The sequence below is a fragment of the Aythya marila genome (genome assembly GCF_965140915.1).
Source record: "Aythya marila genome assembly, chromosome: 8".
Classification (NCBI taxonomy): domain Eukaryota; kingdom Metazoa; phylum Chordata; class Aves; order Anseriformes; family Anatidae; genus Aythya; species Aythya marila.
The window spans coordinates 27,581,432-27,598,073 of record NC_139049.1 but is presented as its reverse complement, the minus strand read 5'-3'; the positions used below and the strand labels follow the sequence as shown (position 1 = coordinate 27,598,073).

The following is a 16,642-nucleotide window of genomic DNA, read 5'->3' as shown; positions in this document are numbered from 1 at the left end:
TTACAGCAGGTAGGCGTCCTGCTTCGGGTTGCTGAGGTACCGCTGAGCGTCGTGCAGGTACAGGGACTGGTACCTGAGCTGCTGAGGGCAGCGCTCGCCCTTGGTGACATCGTAGCGCCCGACTCCTACGGTGTTCTGGAAGCAGAAGGTCACACACGCCTGGTTTCCCATCCTTGCAGGGGCACAACCAGGCAGTGGCTTTCTGTGGCGAGGCCTCCAATTGCACAAATCCAACAGGATGTGGAAAATCTTACCTAAAAGAGGTCTGTATCGCAGGGGAGGGAGGAGGAGGCGTGCTGATTGGTGTCAGCCCTGCCAGGCCCCTTCACAAGGAGTTCCTCTCCTCTCACCGACCCTCAAAGGAGCTGGCCCTGATTAGCTCCACTGGCTGAAGCGTGCTCCCCGGTTGCCTACTGCTAGCTATAGCCACGGGCTGCTTTATCACAGCCTGGCCACTGCAGAGTAATGTGTCAGGTTCCCCCACAATTATAAAGGTGTCTTGACCTCTTGCAGGTTGCCTGCTCCCCACGCAGCTGCACAAAGGAGAGAGAGAGCCACGTGGAAGTCCGCTCCTCGTCCCTAGCCAAGGTGGGCTGTTTGAGAGCAAAGCTTCCCTTGCCGGCTTTGAGCCCTTCGGGCTTTGTTCTGGCTCTCCGTGGGGAAGCTGCGCGGCTGAATACAGCTCTGGGAACAGGTACTAAGGGCTCTTCGATGTGCTAGAGGGAAAGCTGGCTTTTAAGTAGCAGAGCACGACTTTCTGGGAGGATACAAGGAGCTCCTGGCACCTAAAAGGACTCAGAGCAGCCCGAGGGCAGCACAAGCTCTGCTGCAGGAGCGGGAGCACAAGTTTCTGTTGACCTGGCAGGAGTTTGGGCCGTGTGCTTTAATTCACCGTTTATCCTTCAGCAACACGTGCTGGGCATGAAGGGCACCCAGAGAAGGACTCATCTCCCGTGTGGTGACATCGTGGGGTGGCATCTGGCTCACACATCCCTGTCCTGCTGCCTTCCCTGCTCACTCACCTCATTCCCTGCTCACTCACCTCGTTCCCATTGAAGAGGCGGTCGGACTTTCTGTCAAACCTCTTGGCAGATGACCAGAACGGGGGCTGGTTGAAGTCTGCGGATCCCTCAAAGGGTTTGGGATCGTACGAGCCGGGCCCTGCCGCATACTGCACAAAAGGAGAGCTCTGATGCTTCGTCCTGCGTGCAGAAAGCTGCACGGCTGCCCCAGGGCCCCAGCACCCCCAGGCGGGCTCGGTGGCTCCGTCGGGACAGGCAGACCCCACAGGGACGGGGTGGGGACACCCCGCTGCCACTGACCGCATCCCTCGGGCACTGGCTGAGCGTGGCCCAGAAGATCCTCTCCGAGGGGCAGCCCGGGTTCCTCGGCAGGGTGCTGAAGCAGCCTTTCTTCTTGTTTTCCTTCGACACCAGCTCATCCAGGAAACTCTTGGCAGTGCCAGCGCCCAGCTCGGTGCCTTTCCTCTGCCGGGGCAAGGGAGCGGCGTGAGGGGCTCGGCTGCTGGTGGTCTCTGCAGCCATCCCTTGAGAGCTGAGCCTTGCCCCTACTTGTGGGCATGATCCTGCTCCCCTTTGCTCTGCCTGCAGCCCGCTTGTTCCCCAAACAAGAGCAACACTCAAACGGGGTCTGGTATAAAGCACCTCTCCACCATGCCCCGACCCGTTTATGGGGGCAGTGCCACAGCTTGCTGATAAACCCCATCCAGGCGTCTTGTCCCGGGGCTACGCACCTCCCAGTCGTGCCGCCGGCCACCGCTGGGCTTCATCTTGTCCCCCGAAACCTGGTGGGGGACGCGGCCGGCCGCCCGCCGCAGCCCCTCCTCGATGCTGCTGGGCAGGGAGTAGGTGCCGGGCCCCAGGCCGCTGCCCTGCAGGCACAGCGGGGAAGGCAACGGGGATATGGTCAGCAGAAGGATGGGGTCACCCCACAGATGTGTCCCCAGGGCGAGGGGCAGCACGTGCCATGGCTGCTGGGAGGACACACTTCTCCGTCCTGCTGTCCATCAGCCCGCGTGTGCTGGCGGAGCGCTTGTCCCTCTCGTCCAGCGGGGTGTAGGGGTTCCCCCGGGGGCCGTAGGTGCCGGGGCCAGGGAAGCAGTCCTGTGGGAGAGACAGGACGGTGTGGGCAGCCCCCAAGAAGCCCTAAAAGGGGGAAGGGTGCCCGCAGTGATGCCAGCAGCTCCCAAGGTGGGTTGAGACGGACCCGCCGGCCAGCCCTGAACCTCGGCTCCCGTGTGTCGCAGATGCCCCGGAGGCTGGAGGGCCGCGTCTCCTGCAGGGAGCCCCTGATGTTGTACGTCCCCGGGCCCAGCCTTGCCTCCTGCAAGAGAAAGCAGAGCGTGAGGATGAGCTGGGTGCTCCCAGCAGTGCTGCCGGCATCACTCGGCCCCCAGGAAATGTGCACGGAGGGTGGATCGACCCCAGCTCTTACCTGGAGTTTGCGTTTCTTCTTCATCACCTTGAAGTGGAAATGGGGCAGCTGGATTGTCCGTGAGCCCAGCTCTGCTCCGGCCCAGCAGGAGGCTGGCACTCTGCCCTGCAAGGCAGAGCCGGAGCATCGTGGTGTGTATATTGCTGCCCCACGTCCCGCTGCTCATCCCGGCTCTGTCGCTCATCCCGATGTAAGGTACCAAGAAAGGGGGTTGCTTTTGGGTGGCTGGACTTCACAGAAAGCCTGCATGTGGCCTGGAAGGCGGCTTCCAGGGAAAGCTAGGCTTTGCTGTGGATCCTCAGTACCCATGGACCACAGGAGCAGCTGCTCTGCCGAGCTGCACACTCCCAAGCTCAGGATATGAGCAGCTTACATCCACGTTGACACCCTAGGGTGCTCCCGAGCCCGAGCTGGGTGTCCCCAGCTGCTGTGTGCAAAACGGTCTCAGCTGATTTGGGAGCTGCACCGCTAATTCTGGCTCTCCCCCCATGTACCCACGGCCTCACCTGGCTGCCCATGTCTCACGCAGGTGGCTCTGCAGTGGCAGCCCACGCCGTGGCAGCCCTCACCATGGTACCCACGTTCTGAGGGGCCAAGCCAAGGACCCTGGCTGGAATGGGGGCTGCAGCCTGGCAGCCCAGAGCCCCCCACCCTGCCTGTAGCAGGTCCCTCGAGCCCTCTGGGGTGATTTAATTACCGTGTCTGTACCAGTGTGGTTTATTTTCAACGTGTCGTCTGCTCAGGAGGAGCTGCCTGAGAGCTCTCAGGGGTTGCTCAGCAAAGCCTGCACCTTGGGTAGCTGCCAGGGGGCAGAGGACTTGTGGTGCTGTTATATCCCCCAGAAACTTCCCAAAAGGTGGCTTTAGGACAAGCACTGCAATTAATGCCTTACTGGGCATAAAAACATCATCCTGGAGCTGTGTGATTACAGTAACATCACTGGAGGGAATGGAAGCTCTCGGGAGATTTGCGTTGTGAGATGTGCGAGGCAGTGCTGTGGGCTCACAGACCCTCCAAGCTGTGTAAGACCATGCCCAGGGTCAGCCAGGATGCTGAACCCCAGGCCCAAACTGCAAATCCTCCACAGAATGGAGCGAGGTTTGGCTGCTGAACGACTTCACCTCTCACCTGCCCTGCTGGCAAGGAAAGAAACATTTTCCACCACCCAGTGAGGATCCAGGACTGTGGCTTCTCCAAGACCAACCTCCCGCTCCGCTTTGGCACGGTCCTGTAGCCAGAGTGGCTGGGCCGGGGCTGACACCATTATTCACTCCCCACCCAGCAAAGCAGGAAAAAATAGACCACAGACAGGCTTTCAGGCACAAAACCCCAAGCTTAGCTCCTCATCCAGTGCTGCCTGCTGGTTTAATAAGAGATATCAGCTTTCCCTGCAGACCATGCCTCCTGTATAGCCTCAAACCCTCGCAGTTAAAACACCGCCCCGGCAAATCAATCCAAGATGGTTTTGTCTCTTTGATCAGCGCAGCAGGCAGTAAGTCACTGAAGGAAAAGCATTTCGCTTCCGCGGCTGGAACAAGCGATAGAAACAGTGAAGAACAACTCTCCAGCCCTGAACCGTCTGGTGAAAACCTTCCACTTGCTGAGCAAGCAGGAGGTGGCCATGGGGATATCCACCGTGGCACCAGGCATCCTGCAGGACCTGCAGCTCAGCCGCTGCATGTCTCCCCGACAGCGTTTCCATTGCTCACTTGATTGCGGTGAGAAACACGTAGGAAGAAGTAATTACCTGGCAAAACCAGTGGAGGCGGTTTGGGAGTGAAGTTGTTATTTGGGAGCCAGGAAACCACAGCCAGATCCTGGCTCTGGCACTGAGCTGCTGAGAGACCTGTCCCTCTGGGCAGTGCTTTACAGGATGCTGAGGCCTCTTGCAGGGCTGTCTCAAGCATTTAGTGGCTTCAGTGCACCTAAATCACTCAGGAGCATTAAAAACAGCCCCTTTAATCCCTTATTTTTCCCATTTCCACATGGCTATAAATGGCAGTGCACCTCAGTGTGTATTTTGTGTTATAGAAAAATCACGAAGATTTCCTCAAATCCCATTTCTAAATAAAACAAGGGTTCACACTCACTTCCTTATATTTTAAAATGATAATTTAATTCTTGGTAAAATGCGAATTCAGTGAAGTGAAATCTCCTCCCCTAGCAGGGCACTTTTATATGTGCTTACAACTGCTCTTCAGAGATTTTTTTTTAATTTCCACTGAGCTCCAGCTCCAGGCTGGAGGCTGAGAAGCGCAGCAAGGTGGTGGTCACTGGCACGGGGGGATGTCCACCCTCTCAGTTTGACTTGAGGAACCTGGAATGACACAGGACAAAGCCTTTTGGTCCCCATTCCTTTATCAAGCACCCTCCCACAGATGCCCAAGCAGCCCAACCTCGCACCCCTCGGGTGCCCTCACCCACCCTCAGCTCCCCTCAGCGCCCCGCGGCCTCCGCACGGCAGACGGCGCCCTCATTGCCTTTCCCTCCCCGTCCCCGCCATGACGGAGCCTCCCCCACGGCCCTTCCCGCCTCCGGCCGCCATTTTGTGGGCTGCGCCCGCCGCCCCCCTGCCCGCTCCGCTCCGCTCCCCTCAGGGCCGGCCGCCGCCATGTCGGGCGGGCTCCGCGGCTGGCGAGCGGCGGCCGGCCCCTTGCTGCAAGCCTCCGGGGCCCCTCACGGAGCGAGGCGGCGGCGCCTGCTGCTGTCCGAGCTCTTCCAGCCCTTGAACCTGCAGGGCGAGGGGAGCGAGGCGGGGTGGGAGGCGGGCAGCCGCAGCCACAGGTTGATGGTGCAAGGGGGGCTCATCCACCCTAGCAGCACCGGCTGCTACTGCTACCTGCCGCCCGCCGTCCGCGCCATGGACAAGCTCGTCCGCCTCATCGATGAGGCGATGGAGGCGGTGGGAGGGCAGAAGGTGAACATGCCCTGCCTGAGCTCGGCAGAGCTGTGGCGAGCCAGCGGGCGCTGGGAGAACATGGGGCCGGAGCTGTTCCGCCTGGCAGACCGGCACGGCAAGGAGTATTGCCTGGGTCCCACGCACGAAGAGGCGGTCACGGAGCTGGTGGCGGCGCAGAGCGGGCTGTCCTACAAGCAGCTGCCGCTGCGCCTCTACCAGGTGACGAGGAAGTTTCGGGACGAGCCCAAGCCCCGCTTCGGCTTGCTGCGCAGCCGGGAGTTCTACATGAAGGACATGTACACCTTCGACACCTCAGAGGAGGCGGCTCGGCGCACCTACGAGCTGCTGTGCGGCGCCTACCGCCGCCTCTTCGAGCGCCTGGGCTTGCCCTGCGTGCAGGTGCGGGCGGCCACGGGCAGCATCGGGGGCACCACGTCCCACGAGTTCCAGCTGCCGGCGGACATCGGCGAGGACCGGCTGGTGCTGTGCCCCCACGGACACTTCGCGGCCAACGTGGAGATGGTCAGCGGGGAGCAGGCTGCGTGCCCCACGTGTGGGGAAAGACTCACCCAGACGAGAGGGATCGAAGTGGGGCACACGTTTTATTTGGGTACCAAGTACTCGGCTGTCTACAACGCCGTCTACTACTCCCCCGACAACAAGCCCCACCTGGCAGAAATGGGGTGCTACGGGCTGGGCGTCACGCGCATCCTGGCGGCCTCCATCGAGGTGCTGTCGACAGAGGACAGCATCCGTTGGCCGAGCCTCATCGCGCCCTACCAGGTGTGCTTCATCCCCCCCAAGAAAGGCAGCAAGGAGGAGCAGGGAGCCGCGCTGCTGGAGGGCATCTACGACGACTTGGTTGAGGCCCATCCGCACCTCGCGGGTGACGCGGTGCTGGATGACAGGACGCAGATGACAATCGGCAAAAGGCTGAAAGATGCCAAAAAGCTGGGGTACCCCTACGTGGTCATAGCTGGGAAGAGGGCTTGCGAGGACCCTCCGGTCTTTGAGGTTTGGGATCAAAACTCTGGCGAGGTTTTGTACCTCACCAAGGAAGGTGTCATTGAGTTACTGAGTAAAGTGCAAGTCCCTTAAATTGCCCGTCTCCTAATCTCTCATTTTTGCTGCACTCAGTAGGCCTGAGCAGTTTAAGGAGCTGCAGGCTGTCAGCCGTGGCTCTGGGTGAGCAGAGCCATACCCAGTTCACATCTGAGCCACTCACAGCATCGTGCAGCAGCACCAGGAGATGGGGTGAGCTGGGTCAGCCCACACAAGCCCCAGCAGAGGCTGCAACAAGGGGAAATGGGAGGCCTTTCCTTCACCTTCTACAGGTACTGAATTTGTTAGACGAAGGGTTTTCAGAGGGAGAGAAAGGAAAGTGCCTTTCCCTGGCTTGCATGTTGTCTTTGGAGACACCCAAGTTCTGCAAATGTGGAGTTTAATTTGCACATAAATTTACAGCAAAAGGGTGAGCTGGAGAGCCTTTTTCAGTTTGAAAATGCCTTAGCACTATGAATCTGCAGGAAAAAAGGTGATGAATGCTGTCAGGCACCCACACCCAGCCTGCAAGTCAGTTCAGCTGGTGAGACGTGGATCCACTAGGTTGTGGCAGTGATGGAGTGGTTGTGGTGGTTGCTGGCTTCATGGGCTGGGTCATTTTGCATTTGTGCCCAGCCAAGCATTCCTTTCTGGCCCTGTTACACATCATGGCAGCATCTTCTGCTCATCACCAGTCCCACAAAGTGCCCTGCTGTCCCCATGGGGTGTGCTGTCCCACACGTTCATGGCTGGGCTCCACCAGCTCCAACAAGCAAAGGATGTGGCAGTAGCCCCAAAGGCAGGGACAGCGAGATCCTTCCCAGCCTTGTTCCTGCAAGCATTTGACAGTGCTGAACACTGAGCATGCACCCATCCCTGTCACACTGCTGACATCTCCCCATGAACCCTTATGTGACCGCTGTCCAGCCCTGGACAGGGAGATCTTTGGGGAGAATTGCCTCGCCCCATGCTGCAGCTGCTGGATCTGCTGCATCTAGAGATACCAGCAACAACAGGGCCACTGCCATGTAGGACTTCATGGCAGAGCCACTGCTCTACTTGTGTTCTCAGGTCATATAATCGTTCCCCCTCGTCTGAGGCAGGATCAGCTCTATCTGCCATCTTCACAGGAGACAAACCAGCTGCTGAAAGCCTCTGCACGAGTGCAGTGAGCATAGTGACCCTGGGTGCAGTGAGGGGTCTGTCCCATCAGCGTTGTCTGTCATTGCCCTCAAGACCTGCCTTACACTGCAGTTACACTCAGGTGCAAAAGCAGTGTAAGGTCACAGCAACAGCCTTATTTGTTGAGGTAAAGTTATCAACTCAGCAAAACCTGTTGTGATTCAGAAGGGTGCGAGCTTTGGCTCTTTTCCTGGTAAATCACCATCTGCTCTGCTGGACAGGGGAGTGGGGGGCAGCTGGGGGGCTCTCACTGACACCAGAGAAATTCCAGCAAATGTGTGCAGAGGAAATTTCAAACATGCGAGTATTTTCCTTCTGCAGGTCGAGTGGTATTTGGAAGGTGGGGTAGTGTTTCCACAGACAAGCACATTGCCAATGTGGAAACGGAGCCCCCTCTTCCCCCAAGATAGTTTACAGCACAGCCTGGACGAGGATCTTGGAGCCCTGTGCGTTACTCTTGTGCTTTCCTTCCTCAGGTGCAGCTGTAGCGGTGTATGCACGTTGCGTGACCAGGTCCAAATTTCCAAACAGGTTTGCCCAATTTCTGTTCCTGGCTCAAGAAGCCAAGTTCCAGAGGGGCTGCACACAGCGGCCCTGCTTGCTCCTGCTTGTGACTCCAGAAACTCTTGGGTGCATTTTCTCTGTATATATTTATCTCAGGACTGATAACCACTGCAGAACAGCTGTAAAAGGTGAAACCAGCTCATTCCCCTGCCTCAGAAAAGCTGCTTTCGTCCCTCCCAAGAGTCCTGCGATGCTCTGGTTTCCCCGAGCTGCTCCCACCACCTGGACAGACCCAAAGCAGACCCTGCGCTACAATCACAGAGCTAAAAGCAGGGCAAGGCATAGCCGAGACCCTTCCAAACCACCAGGACGGGCTTTTTGGGGCTGTACAAAGAAACAGAGCAGGCTTTGAGGTGCTCCCCCGGCTCCCCCTCAGGCGCCGGGCGGGCAAAATGGCGGCGGGGGGGGGTGTAGGAGAGGGCGGGCTGAGGCGGCGCCGCGCTGAGGCGCTGGGGCTGGGCCGCGAGGAGCTGGGCGGGCTCGGCAGCACCATGGCGGAGCCTGAGGAGAGCGGCGAGGCTCGGAGGTACCGGGGCGGCTTCAACCCGGACACCTGGGAGCAGGTGAGGCGGTGTGGGGGAGCTGGGGGAGCGCAGCAGCGAGATGGCGGCGCGGGCTGAGGCGAGGCGTGTGCCCGCAGGAGCTGGAGGCCATCCCCATGTTCATGAAGCGCTGCCCGGCCGAGATCGACGCGGCGCGGCAGCCCGACCTGGCCTGCCTGCAGTCCCTGCTGTTCGACGAGGAGCAGGAGCCCGCAGGTTTGGGGCTGGGGGGCCGGCGGGGGTCGCCCCTCAGCGCTGGGGGTGCCCCCGGGGGCGGCGGGGCCGCGCGGTCCCCCCCTGAGGCAGCTGCCCCCGGTGCCGCCCTGCAGAGCTGGCCAAGATGTACAAAAACGAAGGTAACGAGTACTTCAGGGAGAAGGACTACGGCAGGGCCGTCGTGTCCTACAGCGAGGGGCTGAAGAAGAAGTGTGAGGACGCGGAGCTCAACGCCGTGCTGCACACCAACAGGGGGGCCGCGCACTTCCACCTGGGTGAGGGGTCCGGAGCTGCTTTCCCTCTGTGCTTTCCTTTTTTTAAATCTCCTTTTCTTGCGATACAGCATGATAAATAGCTTATTTGTGGTAAAAAGATGTCTGGAACCCTGAAAACCTGGCTCATGCTGGAGCCTAGCTGTGTGTAGGGCCTGCACTGCACTCAAACATCTCCTGAAGCAACAAATTCTGCCACTCACCGCGTTCTAAAGCTACCACCCAACACTACTGCTACAGCAAAGAGGCTGTTCTTGGCCTTTTAATGCTTTTGCATGTTGCAGTTGGTAGATTATCTCTTCAGTCACATGGCTTATCTTTCACCTGTCTGATTCCTGTCCTTGCACTTCTTGCTCTAGGTTTGCTCCTTCTTCCCCATCTTGTCTCCTGGTGAATGTAGAAATGGTGAACTACAGTCCCCACACAAGCTATTTTGTTCCATAGGGATCTGCTTGGATTTGAAGTGTAAATCCAAGTTTCTAAGCAGTTTTGCTTTGTTTATAGGTAACTACCGTTCTGCCCTCAATGATGCGATCCAAGCAAAAAAGCTGAAGCCCACCCACCTCAAAGCAATCGTAAGAGGTAAGTGTTAAAGCCTGTGTTACTGTACGGTGTGCAAGGAACATCCCCTCAAAATGGCTTTGAGTAGGTTGTGTTTACTTGTTACCCTCTTGTAGTTACAAACCTCAGAGTGGAATTTTGTTGCCTTTTTTCACGGCATGTTTCTGTGGTTTAAGTAACTGTTGATAAACCTTAAATTGCTGTGAGTGTGCATCTTTCCTTCAGGACTGCATTCATTTCAGAACAGTGAAGCAGTTACAGTACTAGATCTCTTCTCTTGTTCTGCTGTTGCTGTTTCTCTCCAGTACATAGCTTTGTGTTTTGTATTGGCTTTTCAATCAAAGTGCTATCTTTTTGCTCTTCGGTTTCCCTATTTGTAAAAGAGGCATTCACTGAACCATTTTCTATAGAAGATAGCATAACTTTTGCTGCTTTCCACAATACTTGCTTTTAGTGCAGGGTTGTTTTTTTTTTCATTATTTCTCATTCTGTATAAATTACTGCTTTATTTTTCCTTTTGAAACATACTGAAATGTTAATTGTAATGATGAAATTTTGCTCGTAACAGACACTGCTAGCATCCTTCACAGACTTGTGACTAGACTAGCGAGTGGTGCTAGAGCTGCTAAAATGTTTTAGATTTTCTTCTCGGCTTACCACACCTGCTGGAAGTCTGTGATTGAACATGACCCCGCAAAACAATAGCATGTGTTGCTGTACATGCCTTTGGAAGGCGCTAGGCCTAAAGCTGTCTTTATAACCACCATGTTGTATACTAGTCATATACCAACTCCAATGCCAGACACTTAAAGTCTTAATCCTTCCAGGAGCTCTCTGTCACATGGAGCTAAAGAATTTCTCTGAAGCAATAGCATGGTGTGAGGAGGGCTTGCGAATAGACTCAAAAGAGAAAAAGCTTGTGGAAATGAGAGCTAAAGCTGACAAATTAAAGGTAAGTATTACGGGAGTCTAGCATCTACTGTGCTTATTTCAGGATTGGTTCTGCCTGCTTTGCGTTTAGAAGCTCTTTGGCCAGAGAGTACTCTTTGCAAGTGTCTCTGCAGTGTAATTTCTCCCCAAAGCAGAACTGAGAGGTGGTTCTGCACAGCATGTGTTGTTGAGATGTGGAGGGAAAAGAGCTGGAGCCCTTCTGGAGATCCAGGCTGATTTCTCCACTCAGCAGCAGAGTGATGATGGGCAGTGGCTTGCTGTGTTTGAACATGGTGCAATCTTCTCTTACACACAGCGAGCTGCGGAGCGGGACGCGAGGAAAGCAAAGGTGATAGAGAAGAAAGAACAAGGTCAAAAGGAAACTTTGCTCGCAGCAATAAAGGTGGGTCAGTGAGGGGATTTGTGTATTGTTTCTTCTTTTTTTTTTTTTTTTCCTCTTGTTTGTCTCTAAGGAATTGTTTTCCTGTGCAGATTTGAGGGCTAGCACCAAAAATACTGAGAGACAGCCCTGATTCTCCTTATGTGCTTGGTTCTAGCCCCAGCTCCCAGGGCTGTTTCCCTATTTTAGGTAACAACTAATGCACAATACAAACCTGGTGTTAGGAGGTGGACCAAGCATCCAAGAGGAGCACTCAGGAGCCCAAGGCTGATACTGTAGGAAGGTTTTTGGTGGTACACGTAAGAGCAGATTCATTAACAAGAATGACACAGTTTGTCCTTTTACTTACTGCTAATTTTTATGATCTTAACTCCACACACACATTTAAAAAAAAAAAAATCTCCTTTCTCCCCACTAGGAAAGAAATATCAAGCTGGTTTTTGAACCCTCAAATGAAGAAGAGGAAATATCTGATGGTCTGGCTGAGATATCTTTAGATGGGTTCGACTCTGACAATGCCACGGGAGCCAAGGTGCACTTGGATGCTGATGGCAACCTGAACTGGCCTGTCCTCTTTCTGTACCCCGAGCACGAGCAGACAGACTTCATCGAGGCTTTCCACGAGAACTCCAGGTAAACGCACTGTCAGCAGCGTTCTGGCATGAAGGAGAAGCTTGAGTGAATGTCTACAGCCAGTAAGTGAAGCGGTGTCATGCCAGTGAAGGAGCTCCAGAGCTTGGATCTCGTAGCTGACCCTGCTTTTGAGCAGGAGGTTGCGCTGGATGACCTCCAATTCAGGTTGGAAGGGATCTGTGACTTACAGATGCTGCTTTAAAGTATTTGAGGGCCAAAATCTAGGTATTGCTTATGTTTATAGTTCAGAGAAACACATCATACGTGTCTAGCCGGTATGATTAAAGGAGCCTACCCTGCAAGCCTAGGCCAGTGGGCAGCGATATTTGTGACCCATCTGCATGCACGGATTTCAGAGGTTCACCAAGGTGCTGCTTTGAAGCCCTCCAAATACATGGGTCTTGACAAGAGGATTAAACTAAAAAAAAAATGTAAAATGCTTCCATAAAGGAGCTTCTTGGGATCACTAATGAGCCATTAAGCTTTTCTGAAGTGCTGTAAACCTTACAGACTATAAGCAAGTGACTGGCTGGGTCCTCCGCTTCCCTGACATAAACTTCAGTTTCTGGTCTGGCAAATTTAAACAAACTCGAAATTTGTAACATTTTGTTGTAGGGACATATGCATTCTTCAGATCCACTAACAGCATTACAACTTAAAAATACAGTGCAAACAGATTAGTAAAGCTGTAGTTCTTACACAGTATTCTTTTCATGACCAAAAACAGTGAAAATGGGTTCTTGGAACAAGTTCCAGGAGCTGGTGCTTCCAGTTCTCCCGACGTGCCAAAATAAACAAGTGACTGACACATGAGCATATTCTGAGCGCTGATCTGGTGGAGCACGGTGCTGATGGGACCAAGGGAAATGAGTTGTAGATTAAAAAATCACAGAGTTTATTTTCACACCTTTTTTCAGTGTGAAAAGAAAAACTAAAAATAACTTGCTCCTGCACTGCTCAAGTTTGCAACCAGTAGTATGAGTTAAACCAGGGCCTTGGTCTCATGGCAAAAGCAATGAGCTTCAAAGGAAGAAGCTATTAAACTTACAGACATCTAAACTTATTTTCGGTCCATAGACTGATTTGTTAACATATTTTTCCCATTATTCACATGCCAGCTGTACAAATTAAACTGAACACTAAGCTAACAGGTACGATTTGTTTTTTTTTAGATTTATTGATCATTTAACAGTGATGTTTGCTGAGTTGCCTCCTTGGGATTTAGAAAGAAAATACCTTCCCGGCAATCTTGAGGTGAGAAACTTGACTTTCCTTCTATTTGAGTTTGTTTCTTTGGGAGGTTGAGCATCTCTGTATGTATGAAGGCAATGGCACCATTATCTGTTTACCATCGGGCTATTAGGCTACTTGTTTGTTTGTTTGTTTTTTTAACTTTGTTGTGGTGAAATTGTTCAATACAAATAATAAAATACTTATAATAATAATAATAATTTCAGATCTAATTGATGGCAGTTAAACACCCACCCAGTTAAACCCATCAAGTCAGTGTGGTTTTGTTGTGGCTACAGCAGGTTTGGAGCGCTTTTCAGGAGCTGTACCTAGAGAGCTGTTGCTCTTTGTCTCATTTTCCCCTTGACACGTGCCAGGCGGCAGGGCAGCGGGTAGTGTGGTGGGCAGGCAGGTCCAAAAGGCCAACGTCTGTGTACTTTGCCAGATCAGAAACTGGGATTGTGGCTGCGTGCGTGTATGGACAACATAAGGCACGGCCAGATCTGAATCTCTTCTATTTAAACAAACAGAATGGATTTCTTTAAAACCCACTCCGTTTAATTCATGCCGTTGCTACGTTGCACCTGTTAAAAGGTGAAATCCCAGGAGATTGGGGTTGCTGTGCTGTAAGGCACAGGAGCAGCCCCTGTGTTTTGTGTTCCTGCTGCTGCTGCCACGAGAGACTAAGCTGGTCGCTACCTGGAAGACTTTGAATTGACACAAAGTGGTGTGCATGGCTGAAAACAGCGTGTGACACAGTCAGGTCAAGGTACAGGAGTTGATAAACCTCTGCTAGGTTTCTGGTGTGCTGCTACTGGGCTTGAAACAGAGTAATAGTTTGCCTTCTTGTATCCGAAGCCTGCAATAACCCTCCCAAATTTCTTCAGCTCTACTTTGAAGATGAAGAAAGAGCAGAAATGTACGAGCTGAACCCAGACCAGACGTTGCTACAAGCTCTGCAGCACCAAAGGTGAGGCTGTACCTGGAGCACAAAGGCACCGAGTACCAGCTTTCATCCTTAAGGGCAGTTTTTTCCTCTGGTTTAACAGCCCTAACTCATCTCAAAGCGGGGAAGATGTAAGGCACCAGGACCACGTGGCTTTGTGGCTGGTTTCAATGACTTGTTTTTTGTTTTCTTCCCCCCCCCCCAAAAAATGCACAGCTCTCTCCAGGGCTGGATAGAGATGGGAAGGGGGAGTTGGGCTACGCACAGCAGCAGCGTGTAAAGAGAGCGTGGTGACGGTGAACAATGCTCTCACTGTTCGTAACGCTGTGCGGGCAGGTCCCCACCCAGCATGCAGCACAGTTTCACTCCCTGGAATTGCCTTTCAAGTGGTGTTTAGAGAAAAGAATTGGCTGTTTGTGGGAAAAAAAAATGCTGTAAAGCTTGTGCTGTTAGCTTGCACCGTCTTGTAGCTAGCTGGAGCTGGGGAAGGCCCGCAGCACGGCAGTGGTTGCTGGGAGGAGCGTTGTGTTATCAAACACTCCTCGGATGTGTGGTTGGCTCTGCCAACCAGCCAAAAAGCTCATCAGCCTTTATTGAGCTGGGCAGCAGTCGCCTGCTTTGCTTTGCAGGACCCTTTGCCAGATGCAGGGAAACCCAAGCACTCCTTTTAATCTTTGCAGGTATTTTGTGAAGGCCGGGACGCCGACAGTTCTGGCGTTTGTGAAGCGTTCTCCTTTCTCCAAGAAGTACTTCACTGGCAAGAAGGTGCATCGGCTGCGGCGCTGAGAGGGAAACAAGGAACCTGGTGCAAGAAACAGTTGGTTCTGTTCTGTCTCAGCCACAGAACGCAAACTTCTGCTTGCACACAAACACCTCGCACGCTTCAGGGGAGAAATAATCTTGGCACGTGGGGAAACTTCCAGCAAAGAAGCATAGGAGGAGAACGAAGGGCTTACAAGAGGGGATTATTTGTTGAAATAGAAATCCAGCTGGCTTGCAGAAGGTCTCCTCTCTGACAGGCTGCGTGGGGTTCTGAAACAAACCTGAAGCGCTGCCAGACGTTGGCTGCAGCTGAAGCCACAGCAGCTGGGAACGAACTTACCTGTGAAAAATCACGGATTGCCTGGCGAGGCGGGCTGCAGGTGCCAGGGTTTTACAGCAGTGGTCTGGGGCGAGAACCTGCCTGCTGCCACGAGCCGAGCGCGGGCAGGCTCCTGCACGGGCCGCTCTGAGGATTCAGCAGCAGCTGCTCAGCCCTGCTGCCAGCCCCAGGAAATCAGAGCTCTTTGTCTGCAGCGGTGCCTCGTACTGACTTTTGCTACCTATATGAAAGGGAAATAAAGGTGTCTATTTTAAGCAGCCTGACTCCTGCCTAATCAATGTGATCGTTTTTTCCTACCCAGGTGAAATACTAAAAGCGAACGACAAACGGTAATTCTAGACCCGAACCCAACAGCCTTATCCATCACTGGTAGTGGCAACGTAGCCCTCTGTGCTGCTGTAGGAGCTTCCACTTTAATCAAAATTAATTCTGAATCCCAAATTTCTCTGTCCCAAAGCTTCAGGTTTGGAAACATCACGTTCAGAGGGCACCAACAAGCTCTTCAGCCATAGCAGCTTCTGCTTTGATCACGGAGGACATTTCCCTTTCCAGCTCTGCCTTCGGACAGCTGGAAATCAATCAAGCAGGTGGGCGTTCTGTTTGGTTATTTCCAAATCGCTGCGCTGTGCGCAAACAGAGCTCCGGCACCTCTGGGGATGGCGAAACCCCGAACCCCAGGGTCACTTTGCAGCGGTGCTCACAGGGTGGAGAGGTGGCTGGCCAGGCGGTAGAGGCTGGCGCCGTTGCAGGCGATGCAGCAGAGGTCGCAGAGGGCGGAGGCGGCGCGGTAGAGGCCGAGCTGCCGGGCCAGCTGCCCGTAGTCAGGGTCGGAGGCGCGCAGCTCCCTGCGGGCCTCGCCGCCGAGCAGCCCCACCTCCTGCCCCAGCCCGCGGGCGCGCTCGATGCGGTGCATCTCCGCCGCGATGTCGCAGCTGGCCTGCCCCAACCACTGCGCGTTCAGCGCAGAGACGGCCACGCAGACGAAGAAGATGATGATCTGCAAGAGGGGAGCAAGGCCCGCGGTGAATTAAACCCACCCCGAAGGCTCGCTGAAAGCTGGATGCGAAGTTTTTTTTTTTTTTTAAATAAGCCACGTGTGGAGCTCGCTGCTGTTTGCAGAGCGGAATGAAGCTGGGGTTAGGGCCGCGGGCTGCAGCCAGCTGGCCTGTTAGAGCAGGGGGCTGCTACCTGCGTGGTTTCCTCCTCGCTGAGCAGCTCGCTGGGGTGGTGCATGGCAAACAGGGTCAGGTTGAGGAAGGCGCAGGTGGAGCCGATGTGGAAGTAGTAAGGGCTGAGCTCTCTCTGCACCAGGCCGGAGGTGTGGCGGGGGAGGCGGCTGCGCAGCACCAGCCCTGCCGAGGGGGGGGGACAGCAAATGGGTCCCGGGCACGCAGCCACGGCCAGGGGCGTGCGGGGACCGCAGCCTACCTGCCACCAGGGTCACCCAGATCTGCATCCCCCAGGAGGCGGAGAGCAGGAGCAGGTGCAGCAGTTTCACCGCGTTGGAGGGCTCCGTCGTGGTCAGCGTCAGGCCCTGCTTGGGGCCGGGTGTCTCCATGTCAGCTGGGTCACCCCGCTGGGGCTGCGGACCGGGTTTCCGAGCCCCTTATATCCCCGGTGCGGGCGCTGCGTCAGCACCCGGGCGCTGCCTGCTTTGGGTGGACTTACAG

At 54.5% G+C, this 16,642-nt stretch overlaps 4 protein-coding genes across 4 annotated transcripts; 2 read left to right on the top strand and 2 right to left on the bottom strand.

Annotated features, from left to right (window-relative positions):
• On the bottom strand, positions 1-2,972 carry CIMAP2 (ciliary microtubule associated protein 2; the record flags this gene model as incomplete). The annotated part of the gene is made up of 8 exons (XM_082766054.1): positions 1-135; positions 1,043-1,171; positions 1,323-1,487; positions 1,754-1,891; positions 1,986-2,123; positions 2,227-2,343; positions 2,455-2,559; positions 2,961-2,972. The coding sequence occupies 8 exons, from the start codon at positions 2,970-2,972 to the stop codon at positions 1-3; spliced, it is 939 nt and encodes a 312-aa protein (XP_082622180.1).
• Positions 2,973-5,019: 2,047 nt separating this feature from the next.
• On the top strand, positions 5,020-6,452 carry PARS2 (prolyl-tRNA synthetase 2, mitochondrial). Its single transcript, XM_082766572.1, has one exon. The coding sequence runs from the start codon at positions 5,066-5,068 to the stop codon at positions 6,449-6,451; it is 1,386 nt and encodes a 461-aa protein (XP_082622698.1). The 5' UTR covers positions 5,020-5,065; the 3' UTR covers position 6,452.
• A 2,152-nt stretch (positions 6,453-8,604) lies between these two features.
• On the top strand, positions 8,605-15,229 carry TTC4 (tetratricopeptide repeat domain 4). Its single transcript, XM_082766547.1, has 10 exons — positions 8,605-8,703; positions 8,781-8,898; positions 9,012-9,173; positions 9,675-9,752; positions 10,559-10,683; positions 10,978-11,064; positions 11,480-11,694; positions 12,867-12,948; positions 13,812-13,894; positions 14,551-15,229. Exons 1-10 carry the CDS (start codon positions 8,632-8,634, stop codon positions 14,654-14,656), a joined length of 1,128 nt encoding a protein of 375 aa, XP_082622673.1. The 5' UTR covers positions 8,605-8,631; the 3' UTR covers positions 14,657-15,229.
• Positions 15,230-15,369: 140 nt separating this feature from the next.
• On the bottom strand, positions 15,370-16,565 carry TMEM205 (transmembrane protein 205). Its single transcript, XM_082766548.1, has 3 exons — positions 16,401-16,565; positions 16,161-16,324; positions 15,370-15,969 (listed from the first exon to the last, which is right to left on the bottom strand). The coding sequence occupies exons 1-3, from the start codon at positions 16,528-16,530 to the stop codon at positions 15,670-15,672; spliced, it is 594 nt and encodes a 197-aa protein (XP_082622674.1). The 5' UTR covers positions 16,531-16,565; the 3' UTR covers positions 15,370-15,669.
• Between the last annotated feature and the right edge of the window lie 77 nt (positions 16,566-16,642).

Coding starts and splice junctions, on each gene's coding strand:
- PARS2 (XM_082766572.1), top strand. CDS start 5,066: ATGTCGGGCGGGCTCCGCGGCTGGCGAGCGGCGGCCGGCCCCTTGCTG.
- TTC4 (XM_082766547.1), top strand. CDS start 8,632: ATGGCGGAGCCTGAGGAGAGCGGCGAGGCTCGGAGGTACCGGGGCGGC. Junction 8,704..8,780: donor ACCCGGACACCTGGGAGCAG/GTGAGGCGGTGT, acceptor GTGTGCCCGCAG/GAGCTGGAGGCCATCCCCAT. Junction 9,753..10,558: donor CCTCAAAGCAATCGTAAGAG/GTAAGTGTTAAA, acceptor TAATCCTTCCAG/GAGCTCTCTGTCACATGGAG.
- TMEM205 (XM_082766548.1), bottom strand. CDS start 16,530: ATGGAGACACCCGGCCCCAAGCAGGGCCTGACGCTGACCACGACGGAG. Junction 16,325..16,400: donor CTGGGTGACCCTGGTGGCAG/GTAGGCTGCGGT, acceptor CCCCCTCGGCAG/GGCTGGTGCTGCGCAGCCGC. Junction 15,970..16,160: donor GCGAGGAGGAAACCACGCAG/GTAGCAGCCCCC, acceptor CCCCTCTTGCAG/ATCATCATCTTCTTCGTCTG.